We start from the raw sequence: 23,033 nt of genomic DNA on the forward strand, positions 1-23,033 counted from the left end.
TTCCAGTTTGTTCTCTGTATTTAGGAGTCTGTTTCTGGGTTTTGTTTTTTGGGTTTCTTTGCTCATTTGTTTTTTTTAGATTCCACATATAAGTGAAAGCATATGGTATTTGTCTTTCTCTGAGTTATTTCACTTAGCATAATACCTTTTGTGTCCATAATACCTTTGTGTTGTCGCAAATGGCAAGATCTCACTCTTTTTTATGGCTCATTCTTTTTTATTCATTTTCATTAATTCATTATTTATTTATACTTTACACACACGCGTGCACACACACACACACACACACACCCCATATCTTTTTTTTTTATGTTTATTTTAAGAGAGAGGGTGGGGGAGAGAGGTGGTGGGCAGAGGGAGAGGGAGAGGGAGAGAGAGAGAGAGAGAGAGAGAGAGAGAGAGAATCCCAAGCAGGCTCCATGCTCAGCATGGAGCCCCACGTGGGGCTCAATCTCATGACTGTGAGATCATGACCTGAGCCACAATCAAGAGTCAGACACTTAACCAACTGGGAGCCACCCAGACACTCCTGTACCATATCTTCTTGATCTCTTCATCTATCTATGGACACTTAGGTTGCTTCCATATCTTAGCTATTGTAAATAATGCTGCATTGAACATAGGGGTGCAAATATCTTTTTGAAATAGTGTTTTATTTTCTTTGGGTAGATACCCAATAGTGTAATTACTGGATCATATGATATTTCTATTTTTCGTTTTTTGAGGAACCCCATACTATTTTGCGTAATGGTTCCACCAATTTACATACTCACCAATGGTGCATGAGCGTTCTCTTTTTCTCCACATCCTCACCAACACTTGTTATTTCTTTTCTTTTTGATACTAGTCATTCTGGCTGGTATGCAGTAATATCTCATTGTGGTATTGGTTTGCATTTCCTTGAGGATTAGTGATGTTGAGTATCTTTTCATGTATCTGTTGGCTGTGTGTCTTCTACACCAATATAAAAAGATTTGCACAGCAAAGGAAACCATCAACAAAACAAAAAGGCAACCTACTGTATGGGAGAAAATATGTGCAAATGATTTATCTGCTAAGGGGTTAATATCCGAAATATATAAAGAACTTATACAACCCAACATCCCCCAAAAAACAAATAGCCAATTAAAAAATGGGCAGAGGAAGTGAATAGATATTTTTCTAAAGGAAACATAAAGATGGCCAACAGATACACAAAAAGATGCTTTATGCAATTCTTAAAACAGAATGGCTGGGCCATTTTTGCCTTAGGGCTTAGGGCCTCTGCCCTGGTTCCTCTTCCTGAAATACTTTCTCCCCAGATGTCCCCATTACTCATTCCAGTGACTCCTTCATGTTTTTGTTTAGATCTCACCTTCTCAATGAAGCCCACTCTAATGAGCCTGTTTAAAATCGGAACTGCCTCCAACCCTGATTTCCCTGCCACTTACCGCTTTCTAATATATTATACTCCTAATACTACTTATTATGTTTATTTTTCATTTGCTGCCTTTCTTCCCACCATCCCCACTAAACTGTAGCTCCATAAGGGCAGGGATTTTTAATATTTTGTTCATTACCTAACAAATATTTGTTGAATGCAGACAGCAGTTTCCTGAAGCAGATTGAATCCCAAAACTAAATTCAGAGCACCATCTAGTGTTCTTGGAAGGATGTGCTTGCTACTTAACCCTGAGAGTCATTTGCATTAGCCATGGGATAAACAGTACTGGTGTAATCAATTCTCACTTTATTTTTTAGTGCCCTCTGTGGTTCTGTGAAAATTAAAATGTTTTCCATGATTTAACAGTCATGGGACATATTGACTTCTCTAAGAGTAATCTCTTCTCCAAGGACTTGCCTATTGCTCCCCAGAATTCCTTGGGGCTACAAGTGTAATGAAGGGGGCCCCTGGGTGCCTCAGTCTTGGTTTCAGTTTGGGTCATGATCTCACAGTTTGTGGGTTCCAGCTCTGTGGCAGGCTGGCAGGGTGGAGCCTACTTGGGATTCTCTCTCTCCCTCTCTCTCTCTCTTTCTCTCTGCCTCTGCTCGCACGCATACTCTCAAAATAAATAAATAAACAAACATTTTTTAAAAAGTGTGGAGGCGCCTGGGTGGTTCAGTTGGTTAAGCATCTGACTCTTGGTTTTGGCTCAGGCCATGATCTCATGGTTTTGTGCATTTGAGGCTTGCATCAGGCTCCGTGCTGACAGCTCTGAATCTACTTGGGATTCTCTGTCTCCCTCTCTCTCTGCCCCTCCCCATTCCCACTGTCTCTGTCTCTCTCAAAATAAATAATAAACTAAAAAAAAAGTGTCATGAAGGTCTCATGTCTTTAAGCCTTAGGGCATCTGTCTTTCCCCACTTGCAAAAAACCCCCTAAATACAAACACAAGGTAATAACCTTTTCTTTTTTGGTACCTACACTATTTCTCCAGAATATAATAAATTATATTTGTTGATTTAAAAATTTTTGTTTTGGCCACAAAAGTCCCTAAATGAAAGTGATAGAATTCTAGCAAGGGTAATGGTAATAATGTTTAAAATAGTATCAGGATTCTCTAAGATAATGAGCACAGACTTCTGATTTAGAAAATATTGGTTTCTTTAGATACCATAAACAGGAAAAATGCTTTAAAAGCATTAAAACATTTAATATTTGGGGCATCTGGCTGGCTCAGTCGGAAAAGCATGACTCTTGTTCTCGGGGTCATGAGTTTGAGTTTCACTTTGGGTGAGATTACTTAAGTAAATAAACTTTCAGGAAAAACATTTAATATTTAACAGTAAGTAATGAAAAGCATAATTATCTCATTTTGACTGAATGCTTATTGTGCCCAGCACTATTCGGAAAGTTCATTACCATCTTTACAACCCTAACATGTAGATTCTCTACATTAAGTCCCATATTTCAGATGATGGAATGGAAACACAGAGAAGTTAAGTAACTTGACTGAAGTCACAGAACTAGTAAAGAGTAGAGCCTGGATTCAAAGCCAGCTAGGCTGGCTCCACAGGCCATGTCCATGAGCTTATGCCCATGCTTTTATTCACCTCCCCAAAGAAATGAATGATGCTGCTTTGTTTCAAAGTTCTTGGCTTGGTCAAAGAAATTAATTTATTAATGTCCTCATCTTCCAAAAAGGAATCCAGGCAACCATAAACAAAATAAAGGCATATACAATTATCCTAAAAGTTAAATTTTTTTTCTTTTCACAGTTAAGAAGGTAGAAGTTATAGAATTTGCCTTTCTAAGGATTTATGTTTTGGCCACGAATTTACATTCAAAGGATGCTGTGGCAAACATCATAAGCAACATGAACATCAAGATCAAAGGGTGGTATGCAGAGGCATGGTGAAGAATCAGTTGGTCCTTGCTGCCCATCTAACTCAGAACTTTTGATGCTACCTTTTCAATTGCCCAAAGCTTTCCCCAACTCTACCACTAGTTCTAATGTTTCAAAGTAGATAGAAGTGACTTAAATTCCCAAAATATCAATTAATATACTCCTTTCTTGAATTTGACTCGTCTCAGCTGGATGTTAGAAAACAAGTGAATTCTTGGGAATGCAAGCTGGTGCAGCCACTCTGGAAAACAGTATGGAGGTTCCTCAAAAAACTAAAAGTAGAACTACCCTATGACCCAGCAATTGCACTACTAGGTATTTATCCAAGGGATACAGCTGTTTCAAAGGGACACATGCACCCCCACGTTTATAGCAGCACTATCAACAATAGCCAAAGTGTGGAAACAGCCCAAATGTCCCTCAATGGATGAATGGATAAAGGAGATGTGGTGTGTATATATATATATATATATATATATATATATATATATATATATATATATACTCGGCAATCAAAAAGAATGAAACCTTGCCATTTGCAACTACATGGATGGAACTAGAGGGCTAGAGGGTATTATGCTAAGTGAAATTAGTCAGAGAAAGACAAAAATCATATGACTTCATTCATATGAGGACTTTAAGATACAAAACAGATTAACATAAGGGAAGGGAAGCAAAAATAATATAAAAACAGGGAGGGGGACAAAGCATAAGAGACTCAAATATGGAGAACAAACAGAGGGTTACTGGAGGGGGTGTGGGAAGGGGGATGGGCTAAATGGGTAAGGGGCATTAAGAATCTACTCCTGAAATCATTGTTGTACTAAATGCTAACTAATTTGGATATAAACTAAAAAAATAAAATTAAAAAAAATTAATTAATTAATTTTTAAAAAGACTAAAAAAAAGAAAACAAGTGAATTGTGTATTAAAGTGAGTCACATTAAGGAGTGATTTATTAGGTAACATCCAGAATTATTTGCATTATGTGTCACACTCTTAAAAGGAATATGAAGTCCTTAATTTCAGATTGATGGAGCGTCTAAGGGGATATTTGTAGGAAGGAGGATTCCCAACCTCTCTTAGGTGATTCTGGAAATGGTGCCCCTCTCACCATCCTCATCTGCAACCAAAAACTCCTTTCCTAAATGTTTATATAACTCTTTAAATTTCCTAAAATACAAGCTTATTTGGGAAAGGGAAATGATTATTCTCCATTAAAAAATATTTTATTTTTAAGTAATCTACACCCAACGTGGGGCTTGAACTCATAACCCAGAGATTAAGAGTCACATGCTTCAACTGAGCCAGCCAGATGCCCCTGGTTATTCTCCATTTTGGATAGAGATTTTCAACATGTAGTTTGAAGATTATGTTTGAACTCATCAGGGATTCCCAGCCCCACCTCTGACCTACCACATTAGAATCTTCCAGCTGGGCTGAGGAATCTGTATCCTAACCACCTTCCTGAGATAACTTGTGTGTATGCACGAGTCTGGTAACCAGTAACCTACGGGGATAATGTTGAAGAGTAAAGCACCAGCATCGTTTGGATTGTTGGATTCTTTCCTATTATAGACCACAGACTAGAACTTCAAAAAGTATCATGTAAAAACCTAATTTTAAGAAGATCAAATATAATTTTAGGAGGCTAATAATTAACAAATCTATTTACAAGATTATATGTCCTTTTGTTGTAAATTATATGGAAACATCTCAATGAATTATATGTGTGAAACATCTCAAAGAATTCTTTAGTGGGTGTTGTTTAATCCTGCCTTGCCTTCCATAAAATTAACCAGCTGGCCAAAGTTTTTACTATCCTACCCACAGGAGTCTACAGTAACCCCCAAGGCATTCTCTGAACAATCCTTATTTCCTGTATAAAAGGAACTGAGTTTCGTCAACTGTACAGAACTTCAGCTGATTACACTGAAAGTGTTTACCAAAGGAGACTGAATTCTGGAGTTCTAGAAATGTTTTAAAATAGTAAATACAATCATTTTTTTGGATGAGCAGAATAGCCTAAAGGTAGAGGATCCAAAAAGAAGGCCTAGTAAGATTCTTTCTAGTTTTGTAATTTGACTAAACTGCCTCTCCATCCAATTGAATGTCAACTTATTTTTGTTTTCATTTTTTTAAGTCTGCCCCTCCACCCCCCGTTTCATTTTTTAATTGGCTAAACCTGGCAAGAATTCCTTGCCACTCCCTGAATAACCTCTTGAGAATCCTTTACAAATACAGTTTAGACGAGCATAAATACAAAAAAGGAAACCACTTAACTGGATGATAATACACCACCCAGATAACTCAGATACCTAACAGAATTTTTCACCGAGTTGTTTGGTTTGGCCAAGTTAACTGACCAAACCCCTTCAGTTACAACATATAATTACTCTTCTTTCTCACACTTGTTTTTACTTGTCACTTACTCTTGATTCTTATCAATTGCTACAACTTTTCTTCTCCTTCATTTATAAGCTAAGTCACTGTTCAACCAAGAAGGTCACTTACCTTGAAAGTCTTTCTTCTTTAGAATGAGGTTGCATGCCACTGTGCTGACAGAGTAGAAAGCAAATATCAAAGGAAAGAGTTGAGTTGGGTTGCTGGAATCTGTACAATGCTGAATACATTGAAGCAGCTGGGAACCAGGAACACTCAGTAATAACTGATTCCAAACCACCTTTCAAAATCTAAAAATCTCTTCTGGAGGGGGAGTAGTGGATAATCAATTTAAGGGGAGAACTCTTTTTTTTTTTTTTTAAGTTTATTTATTTATTTTGAGAGCGCTCACACAGCATTAGCAGAGGAGGGGCAGAGAGGGAGAAAGAGAATAAGGGGAGAAGGCTTTATTTTTTTTAAGTTTATTTATTTTTGAGAGACAAAGCACAAGTGGGGGAGGGGCAGGGGGGTGTGGGGAAGACACGGAATCCGAAGCAGGCTCCAGGCTCTGAGCTGTCAGCACAGAGCCCAAAACAGAGCTCTAACTCTTGAATGGTGAGATCATGACCTGAGCCAAAATCAGATGCTCAACTGACTGAGCCACCCAGGTGCCCCTGAGGAGAACACTTATTTAAAGCTTATAACACTAAGGATAATTCTGTGAAGTTATAGTGCACTCTACTTGGTAAAACTTTTTAAAACAATGTTTATTTATTCATGTTTGAGAGAGAGAAGGAGACAGATAATCCCAAGCAGGATCCGCGCTGTGAGAGCAAAGCTCCACTTGGGGCTGGAACTCGCAACCCTGAGATCATGATCTGAGCTGAGTCAGATGCTTAACCAACCAAGCCACCCAGGCGTCCCTACTTGGTAAAATTTTTTGAATCAGATTTTATCTTTCCTTCAAGAGATCATGGGAAACTCTAGCATTTTAGTTTAAATTATGCAGCTTCTGTTCCCGTTCTCGTATTTGTTCTACTGTATCTGGATTTGAAAAATTCAGTAAAACTTTTAAAACCAGATTTAATCTTTCCTTCAAGAGATCAGGGAAACTCTAGCATTTTAGTTTAAAAAATGTAACTTCCATTCTTGTTCCTGTATTTGGATTTGTTCTACTCTGTCTGGATTTGTTCCAGTGTATCTGTGGAACCAGGCAACTAAGAATCTTTACTCAGCATTTCTTATATTTCTTGAATGCAAATGGAATGGATTGGTGGGATTAATGGCTAGAGTGTTAGAGGACACTTATGATTTTGCCATTTTCTTTGTATACTGATGAAAGCTTCTTAAATAGCTCTACAGAGAAACGAGACAGTGTGAGGTTGGGTAAGTTGGACAAAGAAGCAGTTCTAATCCAGACCAGGTTCTGGAATTAGAGTATCACTTTATTGTACAATTAGAGGCTGAAGAAGCTATTTAAATCTTCCAAAACTTTTTGACCCAAAAGAAATGCTAATCAGTTACCGACATAATTAACCAGTGTATCCTGATCTTTAAAAGATGTTTTCATCTGTGATTTAAAGGAAATACAGAAGTCTGAGTTGAGGCATGATAGCCCTTCAAGGCCAGGGAAGAATTGATGAATTGACAACAAAGTCACATGTTTTTAACCGGATATACTGATATCCAAGTGCCCAGAAAAACAATTGAGAGGCTACTACTGTCCATGAATTTACTGGAAAGCACTGTTAATGGCACAACTAGGGATCTCACAGATCTTTGAATTAGCCAGCACCATTTTGTGGGAGAGTGGGGGGTGGGGGGGTAGCCTGGACGCTTCGGGCAGGGTTGGGAAGATGATAGTTTGATGCAGCTAAAGAAAGGGCCCCCGCAACAGGGTCTCTTCCATGGTCTCCGACGAAAAATGTTGGGGGAGAAGTAAAATCGCCCCAGACTCCCACTGTGGTCCTCCTCACTCAATGTTCTGGTTTCCGGAGACTTTCGTTGGCGGCGGTGGGGGGCGGGGGGTTGACGGTCCCCTACAATTTACATGAAAATGCGCGCGCACGGTGTAGATGGCCGCTGTGAGCGGGCAGCGCCACCCCCCAAGCCGCTGCTCACCCGCAGAGCCCAGCGCGGAGGAGGAAGCTCCGGACCAGCCCCGCCGCGCTGATGGGCGTCGCCACGAGCCAATGGGTGCGCAGAGAGGCGGGGCAGGGTGGCCGAGGGGGCGGGATTTCCCGCGCGGCCGCTAGGCGCCTGGCGAGAGCTGCGCGGGCGGCGACTGCGGCCGCGCCTGCGAGAGAGGGCGGGTCGGGGTCAGCTGCTGCAGGCGGGCGGGCGGGAGCGGGGAGCTGTGGGCGGCCGCCGTGTCTCCTGCCACCGCCCTCCCTCCGCCACGATGCCGGGAATCGACAAGCTGCCCATCGAGGAGACGCTGGAGGACAGCCCGCAGGTGAGGCGCGGGCGGCGGCGGGCGGCGAGGGAAAGAGCAGGGCGCGCCGACCCCAGGCCCGGCGCCGCCGCGGCCGCAGGTGCCCGCCCCGGACCAGGTGGGCGCCGCCGCCCAGTGTCCCCGCCCGTCGCGGGCAGCGCCCCGAGCTGCCGCGGCCCGGCCGCCGGCCTGAGGCCCGCGTGGGCCTGCGCGGCTGGGCCGAGAGCCGCGCGCGGGGTCCGGACGTCGGAGGGAGGCGACCGAGCCTCCGCCGCCTTCGCTCGTGGGCCCTGCGGTCACGTACGCGCGCGGGGCTCCCTTGTATTTGGTGAAAGGTGCATTTTTATCGCTGTAACGTGAGGCGATAAATCTCAGTCCTGGGATTTTCTCCCCGAAGGTCTCTTCGGAGGAAATGCAGGAGAAAAAACCCTGTAGACTTATTACATGGTTTCTGAGCAAGCTAGGGAAGGAAATGGATAGTTTTTCTTCGGGAGATGCTGGCAGGCTGCTGATTTGCCCGCGTGGAGAGTCATCGGCGAAGCCCGTCACGTGCCCGGGAGCCTCCCCGAGGAGTGTGTCCAGTGTCGTGGCCGCGACGGTAGCCGCTGTCACCCGAGCGGTGCACGGCTTGTGATGGACCGCGCCTTCGCGGCTGCAAGACTGCTGCTCGAAATGGTGCAGACTTGGCCCTAATAAACTCATCAAAATAAAAGCCCCGTGTTTCGTGTGTTTGGGGGCAAGGCTAGCGTGGTTGCTTTAGCTTAAAACAGTCTAGAGAAACGTGTTCAATACCGAAGAATGAAATGAGTTCTGTTAAAAAACATGTTGGTAGGCGCTGTAACTTGCGTTGAGAAACATCATCCCTAAACCTGTCTTTCACGGAATAATTTAAGCGATTTAAGATGATGTTGCTGGTTGTCTACCCCTCAGAACGAAGAAAATTTCCTGAAATGGTGTTCATTCAGAACAACAGTGGCACATATTTCATGTGTCTTCATAGTTTAATATAGCCCCAAAAGATCAGGAAGAGGGGGCTAGATCCCCTGGCCTGTGTGACACGTCTGCCATGACTTTGTGCCAGTAATAATCGCCAAGTTGAAGTTGGGCTCTGATCGTGGAATTGATTTTTTTTTTTTCCTATGTGGAAAGTTACCTTCACAAGCCAGTTGTTCGCTGGTAATGTATTCTTATCAGCCTAAACTGACAGAAACCCACGTCTTCGCTTATCTGGACCGCCCCAATAACTATTTCAAATTCTTAATGATTTCTGTAGTATAAAGTTAGAAATTATGTTTGTTTCAGATGTTTTGCAAAAATTTTGTGGCATGTATTGGTCAGGTGCACTCTGTCATTTTACTTTTATTATATAAGACTCAACAGGTTGCCTTACCTTTCTTTCCTTGCCTGGTTTTTATGGCCCATAAAGATTATACAAAACCCCGGAATGGGTAGCACAGTGCTCTCGCCATGACTTGTGAAGAGGATGTAATCTGACTCATCTAATTTCTTGAACTTTTCACACAATTAGTTTACAACTTGAGCATTCGTGTTTGTTTTTTTATAAGGGTGCGCCATATCGGTATCAGTTTTATGGTAATTTTTAATGAAATAGCCACATTGCTATTCTTTCAGTTTTTAGAAGTGGTAAATTTGAACTAGGTAATATTGACTTGGGAAAATTAGTTGGGACAAATGGGATTTAGAAAGGAAAGATATTGGAAGTAGTCCTTAGGGAGAACTTGTGGTAGGATGGAAAGCCCTAAATCTGGGACTAAGGGTATAAGGGTTTTTAGTCCTTCGCTGACACTTCACTTGCTTTAGAGCAAGTCACTCAACGTCTCCGCATCTCAGTGTTACAGTGAAAGTTTTTATTTTTGTACCTGATTATGAAAATCATAGTTATGTGCTTCAGAAAAACTGAAAGGGACAGAAAACAGTTACCTGTCCTTTCCGAGGCAGCAAACCCTATTAACAGTTTTACTTGTTCCTAGCTTTCTCTTACATACTTTAATGTATTTGAAGTTATGTTGTGCATAACAAGTTTTATTTGGCTTTAACTTAACATTACAGGGTAAGTGTTCACATATCCTCCATTCTGAATAAAGAAAATTAAAGGCTGCATGTTTCCTTAACTGATTTAACAGTTGTCCTATTGTTGGACTTAGAGATTTTTCCCAAGTTTTGTTTTTATGTATAGGACTTCGGTTAATGCTTTGGGACATGAATTTTTGTTCTCATTTGGACTACTGATACAGGATAGAGTCCAAGAAGTCGAATAACAAAGAGTATGCAAACTTTTAAAGCTCCTGCTATAGATAAGTTCTTTTTTATTTTCAAATTTTTATTTAAATTCTAGTTAACATACAGTGCAATATTGGTTTTAGGAGTAGAATTCAGTGATTCATCACTTATGTACAATACTCAGTACTCATCATAACAAGTGCCCTCCTTAATACCCATCACCTGTCTAGCCCTTTCCCCACCCACTTCCCTCCATCAACCCTCAGTTTGTTCTGTCTTTAAGAGACTCTCATGGTTTGTTTCCTGCTCTTTTCTCTTTCCCCCCTCCTGTATGTTCATCTGTTTTGTTTCTTAAATTCCATATATGAGTGAGATCATATGGCATTTCTCTGTCTCTTATTTCATTTAGCGTAGTACACTCTAGCTCAACCCACATGGCTGCAAATGGCAGGATTTCATTCTTTTTGATGGCTGAGTAATATTCCATGCACACACACATGCATACATATATACGTACCACATCTTCTTTATCCATCTTCAGTTGATGGATATTTGGGCTCTCTCCATAGTTTGGCTATTATTGATGATGTTGCTATAAACATCAGGGTGCACGTACCCCTTCGAATCTGTATTTTTGTGTCCTTTGGGTAAATGTCGAGTAGTGCAATTGCTGGATGGAAGGGTGGTTCTGTTTTTAGTTTTTTGAGGAACCTCTAACTGTTCTCCAGAGTGGCTGCACCAGTTTGCATTCCCACCAACAGTGTAAGAGGGTTCCCCTTTCTCTGCATCCTCATCAACACCTGTTGTTTCCTGTGTTGTTAATTTTAGCCATTCTGACAGATGTGAGGTGGTATCTCATCATGGTTTTGATTTGTATTTCCTTGATGATGAGTGATGTTGAGCATCTTTTCATGTGTCTGTTAGCTATGTTTGGCTTCTTTGGAAGAATGTCTATTCATGTCTTCTGCCCATTTCTTAACTGGATTTTTTTTTTTTTATGTTATTATATTTTTGAGAGAAAGAGCATGCATGAGCAGGGGAAGGACAGAGAAGGAGAGAGAGATCCCAAGCAGGCTCCACACTGTCAGTCCAGAGCCCGAAGTGGGACTCAAACTTATGAACCATGAGATCATGACCTGAGCCGAAATCAAGAGTCAAATGCTTAACTGACTGAGCTATCCAGGCACCCCTGGATTGTTTGTTTTTTGGGTGTTTGATAAGTTCTTTTTAGATTTTGAATACCAGCCCTTTATCAGATATGTTGTTTGCCGATATCTTCCCCCTTTCTGTAGGCTGCCTTTTAGTTTTGTTGATTGTTTCCTTTGTATAGACAAGGTTTTCTTTGTTTTGTTTTTAATTTTTTTGAAGTTTATTCATATTTGAGAGACAGACAGACAGAATGAGCGGGAAAGGGGCAGAGAGAGAGGGAGACACAGAATCTGAAGCGGGCTCCAGGCTCTGAGCTGTTAGCACAGAGCCCAACATGGGGCTCGAACTCACGAACTGTGAGATCATGACCTGAGCCGGAAGTCAGACGCTTAACTGACTATGCTGCTCAGGCACCCCTCTAGATAAGTGTTTATTTAAATCATTTGATCCTAATCAAAAGTGGCTTGTCAGTTGCTATGTAAAAAGGTTAGAGCCTTGGAGTCATGAAAGGCTATCCTGAATTACAGTTATCTTTTTTTAGTTTTGATTTATAGTAACTATTAAAATAGAGAGGAATTTGCAAGTTCAAATCCAGCTGTTTGGATATAAACATCTTTAGAATTATCTTGTACAAACAATCTCCTGTTCTGCAAATGATCATATTATTTGTTGAGAAAGGAAATCTTTAAGGCTATACTATACTAGCTGCCTTGTCCATACTTATATATTGTTTTGAAAATCAGGAGCAAAATGAAACTTGCTAGTTATTAAGAACAGATATGAACCTTTAAAAATAATTGTATAGATAAATACCAGTGACTCTTTAGTGCTGGAACTATGAAGATAAAACTCCAGTCCCAACTGGCATAATATGGAATACTCATTTCTTTCTTTGGCATAACATGGAATACTTATAGATTATAAGACATACCTTTTTTTCTTTTCCCACATTTTAACATGTCTGATATTGAGATAAATGCCCCTTACAGTTGATAATGTTTTATGTGTAATTGGTTGCAAATGTACACACATGGTTGTTTCTCCTAGTGGCATGACTGGTCAAGTGCAACCTCTCAGTGTTCAGGCAATTTGAAGGATTATCAGTCCTCCTTATTGTCTGAAAATATTCCTTTGACTCCTGCTAGAATGAACCAAGTACTGCCATCAAAGTTTGCTGAATCGGTATCAATGGTTTGGAAGAAAGTACTGGCGGCAGAAGTGAGCACTTGTAAGAAATACTTGTCACATCCCCATGGCACAGAATAATATTGGATGGGAAAACATAGATATTGATGATTCTTCTGTCAAAAACTGACTCAAAAGAGTTGAACTCTGAAGAAGTGTTAGGATTATATTAAATTCATGCTGTTTGTGTTTTGCTTTTATGTTTATATTAATTATATATGATATATATATGATTATATATAAAAATGTTTAAAGGTCTATTTTCACAAATATAAAGTAAAAATTACAAGACAGAAGAATACCTCAAATCATAGCTTAATTGCTGGCATTGTTTTGTTGTAGTAGTATTTAAAAAGAGTGCAGCTCACAGTGGATGCCATCATAGATTCAATGAAATGGTACCACATTGATGTACTTTTTATAAGGTGCTAGCTAGATATAACTAGCTTTAAGTAGGGAACCCATTTTAACACTGGGCTAAGGAGATATTTTTAATTTAAGTCCACTACAGGTTTTTGCATAAATGTGTAATTCCTTGAATTAGAATAATTTTGGGGAAACAACGAAATGGCAGATTTTTCTTTGGAATGGCACTGAGTCAAACAAGATTTCTTAATGCTTTCTTTTTTACATCTTAAAATAGCACTGTGGGGAATAGGGGTGGGGCACAGAGCTAAAAAAGTAAAAAGATTCTCTGTCAGATCTAAATATCTGGGGCATGGGGGAGTAGAGGACTGACGACATGGACTTCATATATTGGCATAATGATTTTGTCCCCCCGCCCCTCCTTTTCAAAACTGTGTTGACTTAGCTTTCTTTTCTGAAAATAGGAAACTAAGGAATAAGTTGATTTTTTTTTTTTTTTATTAATTTTTTTCAACGTTTTTTATTTATTTTTGGGACAGAGAGAGACAGAGCATGAACGGGGGAGGGGCAGAGAGAGAGGGAGACACAGAATCGGAAACAGGCTCCAGGCTCCGAGCCATCAGCCCAGAGCCTGACGCGGGGCTCAAACTCACAGGCCGCGAGATCGTGACCTGGCTGAAGTCGGACGCCCAACCGACTGCGCCACCCAGGCGCCCCGGAATAAGTTGATTTTTAAAAACCACTTTCTAAGGCTGAGACATAAATGAACTATTTGTAGAATAAAAATACAAGGTCATCTTTTAGATTTTAAGCTGCAGTTATCGCAATAGTTGTTAATATTTTCATTCTTTCTCTGCCTTTGGGATATGAAAAGGTGAGTATACCTTGCCTTGATATGCTGAGTTTCTTTATCTCTATCCTTCTTATTGACAGTCTTAACATTTACTTAAAAAAATTCCCCTTAATACGAAGGGGAAATTCTTAGTGCGTTAAAAAAAAAAGAAGCCTAACAATATAGACAAGTGTAAAGAAGAAGAAAACAATAAACCCTCAAATTCTGTACTCTTTATAAGTTAGTATTTAATTGGCCATGTTATGGGGCGCCTGGGTGTCTCGGTCAGTTGGTTGGGCATTTGACTTCGGCTCAGGTCATGATCTCGCGGTCCATGGGTTCGAGCCCCACATCGGGCTCTGTGCTGACAGCTCAGAGCCTGGAGCCTGTTTCGGATTCTGTGTCTCCCTCTCTCTTTGCCCCTTCTCTGCTCATCCTGTCTCTCTCTTTCTCTCTCTCTCAAAAATAAATAAACATTAAAAAAATTTTTTTTTTAATTGGTTCTGTTAGGGTTGGGTACTATGTTATTTTGAATTAGGACGGGGAGGGTTTTGGCTACTCCAAGAGAACATGGAAAAAGAGAAATAATCATAAGTTATCTGAATAATAAGAAATAAGCTATCCTGAAATAAGACATTTAAAATATTTATACATGGAATACTGTTAATTAGCCTTGAATGTTTTTGTTGATTTGTTCTTAGTTTGATCACAGGCTTTTTTTAATTCATAAAAATACACCTTTGTTCCTTCTAAAGTTTGTGTGCTGTAGTTGGAAAATCCCTGCGTTTTGGTGAAGTGAAATTGAGAACAAAGAACCCCAACATCTTGGCATTACTATCAAAAGAGAGAAAATAGATTAAAACTCAGAATTATTAGAGCTCCAGTGTCCTAGGATTTTTCCTTCCTCTAGAAAAAAAATTTTCTATTTGATTTATATAATGGTGACCTAAACTTACTGCTTTTATTTTATACAGACAAGGTCTTTACTGGGTGTATTTGAAGAAGATGCTACAGCTATTTCCAACTATATGAACCAGTTGTACCAAGCTATGCATCGGATTTATGATGCACAGGTAAAAAGCTAAGGGCTGATTCAATGCTTTTTTTAAAAATGACTTTAAGCCCATGAGGACAGAGGGATAGAGTCTGTCTTGTTTACTGGTGCCTGAATGCATGAAGGAACTTTTAAGTATTTTGTATTACTGAGCTCACATTCCAAGTACTAGTGAGTGTATAGTTTGTAGCACTACAGAAGACATGAAGATTTAAGCATTTTCCTCTTTCTACCTAAACACAGTAAGAGCTTTCTTACTGACACTCACTGATCATGATCTTTGCCTAAGATTTAACTGAAAGTCCCATACTGTCACCAGTATTTTCCCTAATCATGCTTTTAATCTCAAGAAACACTTCCCCCTTTTTGAGTAAAGGATTTGAAGGTAGTTTATCTTTAGTGAGAAGAACATAATAAAATTAGATATAACTCTGGGTGCTGGGAGATTAATTCAAGAAGGAGAGGAGTAGATTTTTTTTTTTTTGTCGAGCAGGCTTAAGATTCAAGGCTGTTTATGTAACTCAGTTATAAACCTTAACAGCGACTTGGGTGCTGTGTTAAACTTTCTTTGGGATTAATTAAGTACACAAGTTTCTTTTTCTCCTTCTCATTTTATCTCCTTTCTGGACTCACATTTTCTTTATGTACTAAAAAGTTGCTGTGATAGTTTTTTTTTTTTTTTCCCCTTGTGATAGGTCTTTCAAGATTTGATTCCTGACCACAGAGATTAATTACAATGTAAAAGAAATGCTATATTTGTCATTATGTTCATCATGGAAAAAAAACTTCAAAAAGTATTTCCCTCATCTGGCTGTCTTGCTGTATTATGTGACTAGGCTAACCACATTTTGGTTGTATGTTATTAAATGCATTGGTCTAGTATCAGTACCTAGAGAGAGGAATAATTAGTCATTAATGTAGAATCTCTCAAGATTTTGCTAAGATTATATACAGTTTACTTCTAACTTGAAAGCTTTAACAGCATTTAATACTTAGTTTTTATTAGCTAAAAAAAAGTATACACCTAGAACACTGCTGAATTCCTTGATGGTGTCCATTTATTTCATGGTTTGAGTTTCCCTTAAAAATGCTTTAATGGTAGTTCCCTTTCCAGTGATTTAATGAGGGGTTTATAGAGCATGTTATATAGCATTTATGTTAAGTGGTAAAAGTGGTTTAGGTATCTTCAACTAAAACTTTCTTGATCAGTAATATTGTGTTAATTTGAATGCTGTGTTTTTCCTACAGAATGAATTAAGTGCAGCAACACACCTGACTTCAAAACTTTTAAAAGAATATGAAAAACAGGTATAGTATATGAAAATTTTTAAAGCGTAATTTAAAATATGCAGTGAGGGGCACCTGGGTGGCTCAGCTGGTTAACTGTCCTACTTGGTTTCAGCTCAGGTCATGATCTCACAGTTCGTGGGTTGGAGCCCCGCGCCAGGCTCTGCACTTTTAGTGCAGAGTCTGCTTGGGATTCTCTCTCTCTCTCTCTCTCTCTCTCTCTCTCTCTCTCTCTCTCTCCCCCCCCCCCCCCCCCACCTCTCTCTGCACCTTCCCTGCTTGCTTTCTCTAAATAAATAAATAAATAAATAAATAAGTAAACATTAAAAAAATATTCAGTGATACAGTATCTGTATAGATAAACAGAATCTCTCACCAAGAATCCTAAGCTTTTTTGAATTTGCAGAAGGTAATTTGGGCATGCTGTTGAAATTCCACTATAGCACTTATATCTGATTTTAATTACTTATTGTTACATATTATTTAATTGACCTCTCTTTACAAATGAAGAAACTGAGGCTTGCTCAAGATTTTACGGTTGGTGATTGGAGGAATTGGAGCTAAACACCAAATCTTAAACTCCTTGTATGGTGTGCCTTCCTGTATACACATGTTAATTAGTTGCTTAGCAAACATTTTAATTAATGTTTACTAATTGTATGAATTATGCTGTTTTATTAAGTGACATTTTTAAAGTTTATTCAAAATTTTAGAAGTTTTTTGAAGTTTCAGTTGACCCTTCAACAACATGGATTTGAACTGCACAGGTCCACTTATTCATGGATTTTTTTGGTAAATACAGTACAGTAAATATATTTTTTCTTACGGTTTTCTGAACATTTTCTTTTTTCTAAAAGATTGTGGAAATACAGTACATAGTACATGTAATACACAAAATACATGTTAATCAACTGTTTATGTTACTGATAAGGCTTCTAGTCAGCAGTAGGCTGTTAGTAGTTAAATTTAGGGGGAGTTAAAAGTTATATGTGGAGGTTGGCACTTCTAACTCCCACGTTGTTTGAGGGTCAGCTGTGTTTTTTTATGTTTGTTTATTTATTTTGAGACAGAGTGTGAGTGGAGAAGGGGCAGATAGAGGGAGAGAGAGAATCCTAAGCATGGAGCCCAATGTGGGGCTCCATCTCATGCAGGCAAGATCATGACCTGAGTTGAAATCAAGAGTCGGATGCTTAACCAACGTAGCCAGTCAGGTACCCTGGGTCAGCTGTTTTTAAAAATGTAAATTATAGGGGTGTGTGGGTGGCTCAGTTGGTTGAGCGTGGGACTCTTGATTTCGGCTCAGGTCATTATCTCATGGTTTGCGGGTTCGAGCCCCACATCGGGCTCTGCACTAACGGTGCAGAGCCTCCTTGGGAGTCTCTCTCTCCCTGTCTCTCTACCTGCTCTCTCTCTCTTTATCTCAAAATAAAAAATGAACTTGAACAAAAATAAAAATGTAAATTATAACATCATTCACAAAAGATATACAGCACTGGGCCTTTACCTCATCTGTGTTTCTCACTTTTCAGCGCTTTCCACTGGGGGGTGATGATGAAGTTATGAGTTCAACTTTGCAACAGTTTTCAAAAGTTATAGATGAGGTAAGTGCTTATTATAATTATATCTTGCTTGAATATATGGTCTTATAATTAAGTTACTCAAGTTGTTTAGCTTTTATTGGGAACTTGTATTATTATGATAGGAGCAAATCTCTATAATAAAAGTTTACTATTTAAAGAAGGACCTTATTTCCATCTTAGTGGCTGTCTCCTGTCTTAGTGGCTTCCTCATAAAAATAGTACTTTCTTTTTCTGATTAAAACAAATTGTTTTCAAGGGATAAGCATATAGATGTGCTCTCTCTCCTCCCAGTCCATGTCACGTTCATCCTTTCAGTGTGTTATTTGATGTAGGCAGGGAGAGAATTAAATTATGAGCTATAGGTGGGTTCTGGGACTTTTTTAATGATTAGTTCTGCTGACTGGTTAGAGAAATTAAGGGCTGATGTTGGCTGTCTGGGATGGAAGGATTAATAAACTGAATGGCAAAATATTGCTAGGTGGAAGAAGTGTGGTGAGAGCTGTCTAGGGAGTCCATAACTGTTCTCAACTAGTGCACTGATGAAAGATCTTTTCACGTGAAACACTAGATAGTTCTGTCTTTTCTAGTCTATCTGAAAAAGTAATTTTTTGAAATATTTTATTTTAAAAAATTTTTAATGTTTATTATTTTTGAGAGAGAGAGAGACCAAGCATGAGCAGGGGAGGGGCAGAGAGAGAGGGAGACACAGAATCAGAAGTAGGCTCCAGGCTCTGAGCTGTCAGCACAGAGTCCGACACAGGGTTCAAACTCCAGAGCTGTGAAATCATGACCTGAGCTGAAGTTGGATGCTCAACCGACTGAGCCACCTGGGCGCCCCTGAAATATTTTAATAACTCATTGTAGCCAAGTATTGTCACAGGAGAGCAATATAAAGAAATGTTTGTAGAAAATGGAGTATTTTTATTGTGGTAAAATATACATAACATAAAATTTACTCCTGGTTATATTATGCATTCACAGTGTTGTGTAACCATCACCACCGATGTTCCAGAACATTTTCATCATCATCCCAAAGGAAACCCTGTGCCCATTAAGCAGTCATTCCCTACTCCCTCTCCCTTCAGCTCCTGGCAACCACAAATCTACTTTCTATCTGAATGGATTTGCCTGTTTTGGATATTTCCTATATAATTTGTGGGGTTTTGTGTCTGCTTTCACTTGGCATCATGTTTTTAAGGTTTATCTGTGTTGCGGCATGTATCAGAGTTTCATTCCTTTTTTAGGTGAATAAAATTCCATTGTATGAATATACCACATTTTATTTATTCCTTCATGGTTGATGGACATTTGAGTTGTTTTCTACCTTTTGGCTGCTGGAAGTAGTGCTGCAGTGAGCGTTTGTATACAAGTTTTATTTTTGTTTTTTTTTGGTTTTTGTTTTTTGAACACCACTTTTTCAGTTCTTTTGGGTATATAATCAGGAGTGGGGTTGCTGGATTATATGGTAATTTTATGTTTAGCTTTTTGAGGAACTGCCAGACTTTTTTCCACAGCTTCTGCGCACTTTTACATTCCACCAGTAGTGGAGGGTTCCAGTTTCTACACATCCTCACCAGCGCTTTTCATTTATATTTTTATTATAACCATCTAAGCGGGTATGAAGTGCTGTATCGTTGTAGTTTTTATGTGCATTTTTCTGATGGCTAATGACATTGAGCACTTTTTTCTATGCTTATTGGTCATTTGTATATCTTTGAAGAAATGTCTCTGGTAGCCCCTGCCCCCAATCCACAGGGGATACATTCCAAGACCCGCCCCCCAGCGGATCCCCGAAACCCTGGATAGTATTGAATCCTGTATGTTTTACTGTATATACATAAATGTGATAAAGATTTATTTACAAATTAGGTGCCGTAAGATTCACAGAATGAGAGAATAATTAACAATAAAGTAGAATTATGACATAATAAAATTTGTGTGAATGTGGTGTCTCTCTCTCTCAAAATACTGTGCTGTATGCACCCTTCTTATTATAGTGTGAAATGATAAAATGCCTACACGATGAGGTGAAGTGAGGTGGATAGTGTAGGCATTGTGATCTAGTGTTAGGCTACTGTGGCCTTCTGACACTGTCAGGAGGAGGAGGATCATCTGCTTCAAGACTGCAGTTGACCTTGGGTACCTGAAATAGCAGAAGGCAACCCTGGGTAAGGCGGTGGCACTACGATATTCAGACCTTTGCCCTTTTTATAATTGGGTGGTTTATCTTTTGTTACTGAGTTTAAGACTTACTTGTTCTAGACGCAAGTTCTTTATCAGGTATACGATTGGCAAATATTTTCTCCCTTTCTGTGGGTTGTGATTTTATCTTCTTGATAGTATCCTTTGCATAAAAATTTTTAATTTCAGTGAAGTCCAACTTATATTTTCTTTTGTTGCTTTTGCTTTTGGTGTCATATCTAAGAAACCACTGCCAAATCCTAGGTTATCCTGTATTTTTTCCTAAGAGTTTTAAATGGAATTTTTTAATGTATAATATTTTGTAGTATATCATATAATTTTGAGTGTTCTCTTATATAAAATGGATCAGCATCTGTTTACTAGATTTTATTTAATTTACATAACACTGGCTAAATGTCTCTGTATAGTTATTTATTTGGCCTTTTTGTCTTTCTTTTACTAGCTTAGCTCTTGTCATGCAGTACTTTCAACGCAGCTTGCTGATGCCATGATGTTCCCCATTACCCAGTTTAAAGAAAGAGATTTGAAAGGTACTGAAGTCAAGTTTATGTTTACTTTCATTAGCTGTCAGAAGATTAATACTTGGAAAGTGCGTATTACTCTATACCTTAACCATTTCTGACTACAGTTTATACCACTTTGTCACTGGTTATTTGTGGGAGATCCTGCTAGATGTTAAACTAGTTACTGGAAAGTACTGATATGGATAGTGTCACTTTCCTTGAGAAAGCCTAGAGAAGGAGATGGGTGAAGCAGATAATTATGATACTCTGTCTCTTATAATTAGGGAATGAGCAAGGTACTGTGGGGCCTCAGAGGAGGGTGTCAGGAAGGCATCACCAAGAATGGGACCTCAGCATTGAACAGTGAAGAGGCATTTGCCAGGAGAAGAGAGTCACTGTTCTATTAGGGGGACTAGAAAGCATAAAGGTATGGGTTGGAGAAATACATGGCTTGTTTTGTGGATGACGAGAACTCAGTATGGCAGCAATGTTGGATATGTTGGGGTATGACAGGAGACAGATCTAGAAATAGATCATGCTAAAGATGTTGGACTTGAGTTTATAAGCAAGGAGAAGCCAGTGGAGGCCTTTAAGAAGTAGACCCAATTCCTTTAGTTTTTAAGGATGGAATAGAGTGTATTTGATGTTGAGGAAAATGGATTAGGAAGTTGAGAGCTCAAGGAGGTGACAGTGGCATAGGAGGTGTGTTTATGGGCTGCAGTAGTGGGAGGTAGGGGTACTGGCACATCTAGCAACCCATGACTTAGTAGTTTATGGTGGTTTTGTTTCTCCCCACTTAGGATTAGTAGGTGATAACATGTGAGTTTTACAGAATTGGCTCTGTTTTCTCATAATTCACAGTCTCAGACAGTCATATAGACTTATTTATTGAAAATATAGATAGAATTAAAACTGAACTAATGTATCAGTGGATGGCAAACTGTTTAAATTATGCATGAAATAAAGACAGATGTATTTTAGAGATGGAGTTAATATTTATGGTGGTGATCCTTAAGAATGGTTATTTCCAAGGTCAATATGAATAAGTTCTTTTCTTAGTCTGAATGTCATAACCTTATTAATTATTCTTTGTTCCTCATTCAGCATTTTTACTTATTAGAGTCAGTACCAGTAAATGAATGAAGGGGGTGCTTGGGTGGCTCAGTTGGTTGAGTGACCAGCTCTTGATTTTGGCTCAGGTCATGATCCCAGGGTCATGGGATGGAGGCCTGCGTTGGGCTTCACGCTGAGTGTGGAGCCTGCTTAAGATATTCTCTCCCCCTGCCCCTCTCCTTTGCTTGTGTGCTTTTTCTCTTGCTCTCTCTCTCTCTCTCTCTCTTTTTAAACATAAATAAATAAATAAAAGAATATGTTGCATGCTGGTACTAAGACTAATCTGCATATCTTAGAATTTGCAATGATTTTAAAATTTGTTTTTGTGTCATATTACTAATTTGTGGCAAGTCGATTTTCTGTTGGTGTAACTGTTGTCAATAATAGTGAATGTTCCATAGGCTACTTGAAACACAGAATAACTTTTTCACTTTGTTGAATTATGAAATGTTATTTGGAGTTTTAATTGTAGCTTAAATGGCAGTTACTGTTTTCTAAACAAAATTCAAGAAATTTCATAAATATGCTAAATTGAAACTATTCTTGAACTTTTCCAGAAATATTGACATTAAAGGAAGTGTTTCAGATTGCTAGTAATGGTAAGTTTTGAATACTTTACAGTTGGTTCTCGCAGTGATCTATTTCTTTATCAACACAAATCTGTGTTCTATGTATTAGAAAAAAATGAACCTAATTAAAAGTTTCAGTGAATATTATGTAAATCAGTGCTCTTATTTAAGTTGCACTATTTGTGCTACAAGAAAAATTTAAAAGGAAACTAAATCAAATTTTTCAGTTTGTTGTCTTAATAATACCCGAGGAATTGGCGTAATATTTACTCTTCCTTGTTTTCCTGTATATTCCAAAGTTGTCTTTAGTGAGCATTTGCCATTTTTATACTGAAAAATACTTTAAAAAACTTAGTGGAGTACAGTCTACTTGGAATTAAATAGTTTGCCAATTAAATAAGTAGAAACATAATGGGAACATTTAAGTGGATTGCTCATATGGTAGAGAATTCTTGCTTTAGTACCTTTGTTGAAAGATGCACATGTGAAAACCATTTAAAGTTTTTTTGGTTTATAAGTTTTATAAGTTTATAAGTTTTGTCAGGTAAGTTTTAAGTTTTGTAAGGTACTATTGTATTGTTGTTAATAGTTATTTCTTTTCCAGATCATGATGCTGCAATTAACAGATATAGCCGATTGTCAAAAAAAAGAGAAAATGATAAGGTGTGATACATACTTACTCCTTTGGTATCACAATTAGCAATTGTTTCATTAGATGGTCTGGTTTTTCCTGTTTAAACATAGTAGCTAGCAGTTACTTTGTATGTTTTTCTGTATTGCCCTTGATTCTTTCCTTCTATTTGTTTCAAA

At 38.8% G+C, this 23,033-nt stretch overlaps 1 protein-coding gene across 6 annotated transcripts in view; it reads left to right on the forward strand.

The window, feature by feature from the left end:
• Positions 1-7,902: 7,902 nt before the first annotated feature.
• The window catches only part of APPL1 (adaptor protein, phosphotyrosine interacting with PH domain and leucine zipper 1), a 56,303-nt gene continuing 41,172 nt past the window's right edge, over positions 7,903-23,033 (forward strand). For 2 of the 6 annotated variants that reach the window (XM_042929723.1, XM_042929722.1), the window contains exons 1-7: positions 7,906-8,163; positions 14,890-14,988; positions 16,218-16,277; positions 17,786-17,857; positions 20,481-20,568; positions 22,212-22,253; positions 22,828-22,886. In XM_042929723.1, the coding sequence (XP_042785657.1) occupies positions 8,110-8,163; positions 14,890-14,988; positions 16,218-16,277; positions 17,786-17,857; positions 20,481-20,568; positions 22,212-22,253; positions 22,828-22,886 (474 nt within the window). In that variant the 5' untranslated portion in view covers positions 7,906-8,109. Of the gene's footprint in view, positions 8,164-14,889; positions 14,989-16,217; positions 16,278-17,785; positions 17,858-20,480; positions 20,569-22,211; positions 22,254-22,827; positions 22,887-23,033 lie in introns of all 6 variants that reach the window. The other 4 variants (XM_042929726.1, XM_042929721.1, XM_042929727.1 and 1 more) reach the window with 3 other exon arrangements.

The sequence above is a fragment of the Panthera leo genome, chromosome A2 (assembly GCF_018350215.1).
Source record: "Panthera leo isolate Ple1 chromosome A2, P.leo_Ple1_pat1.1, whole genome shotgun sequence".
Taxonomy (NCBI): Eukaryota; Metazoa; Chordata; class Mammalia; order Carnivora; family Felidae; genus Panthera; species Panthera leo.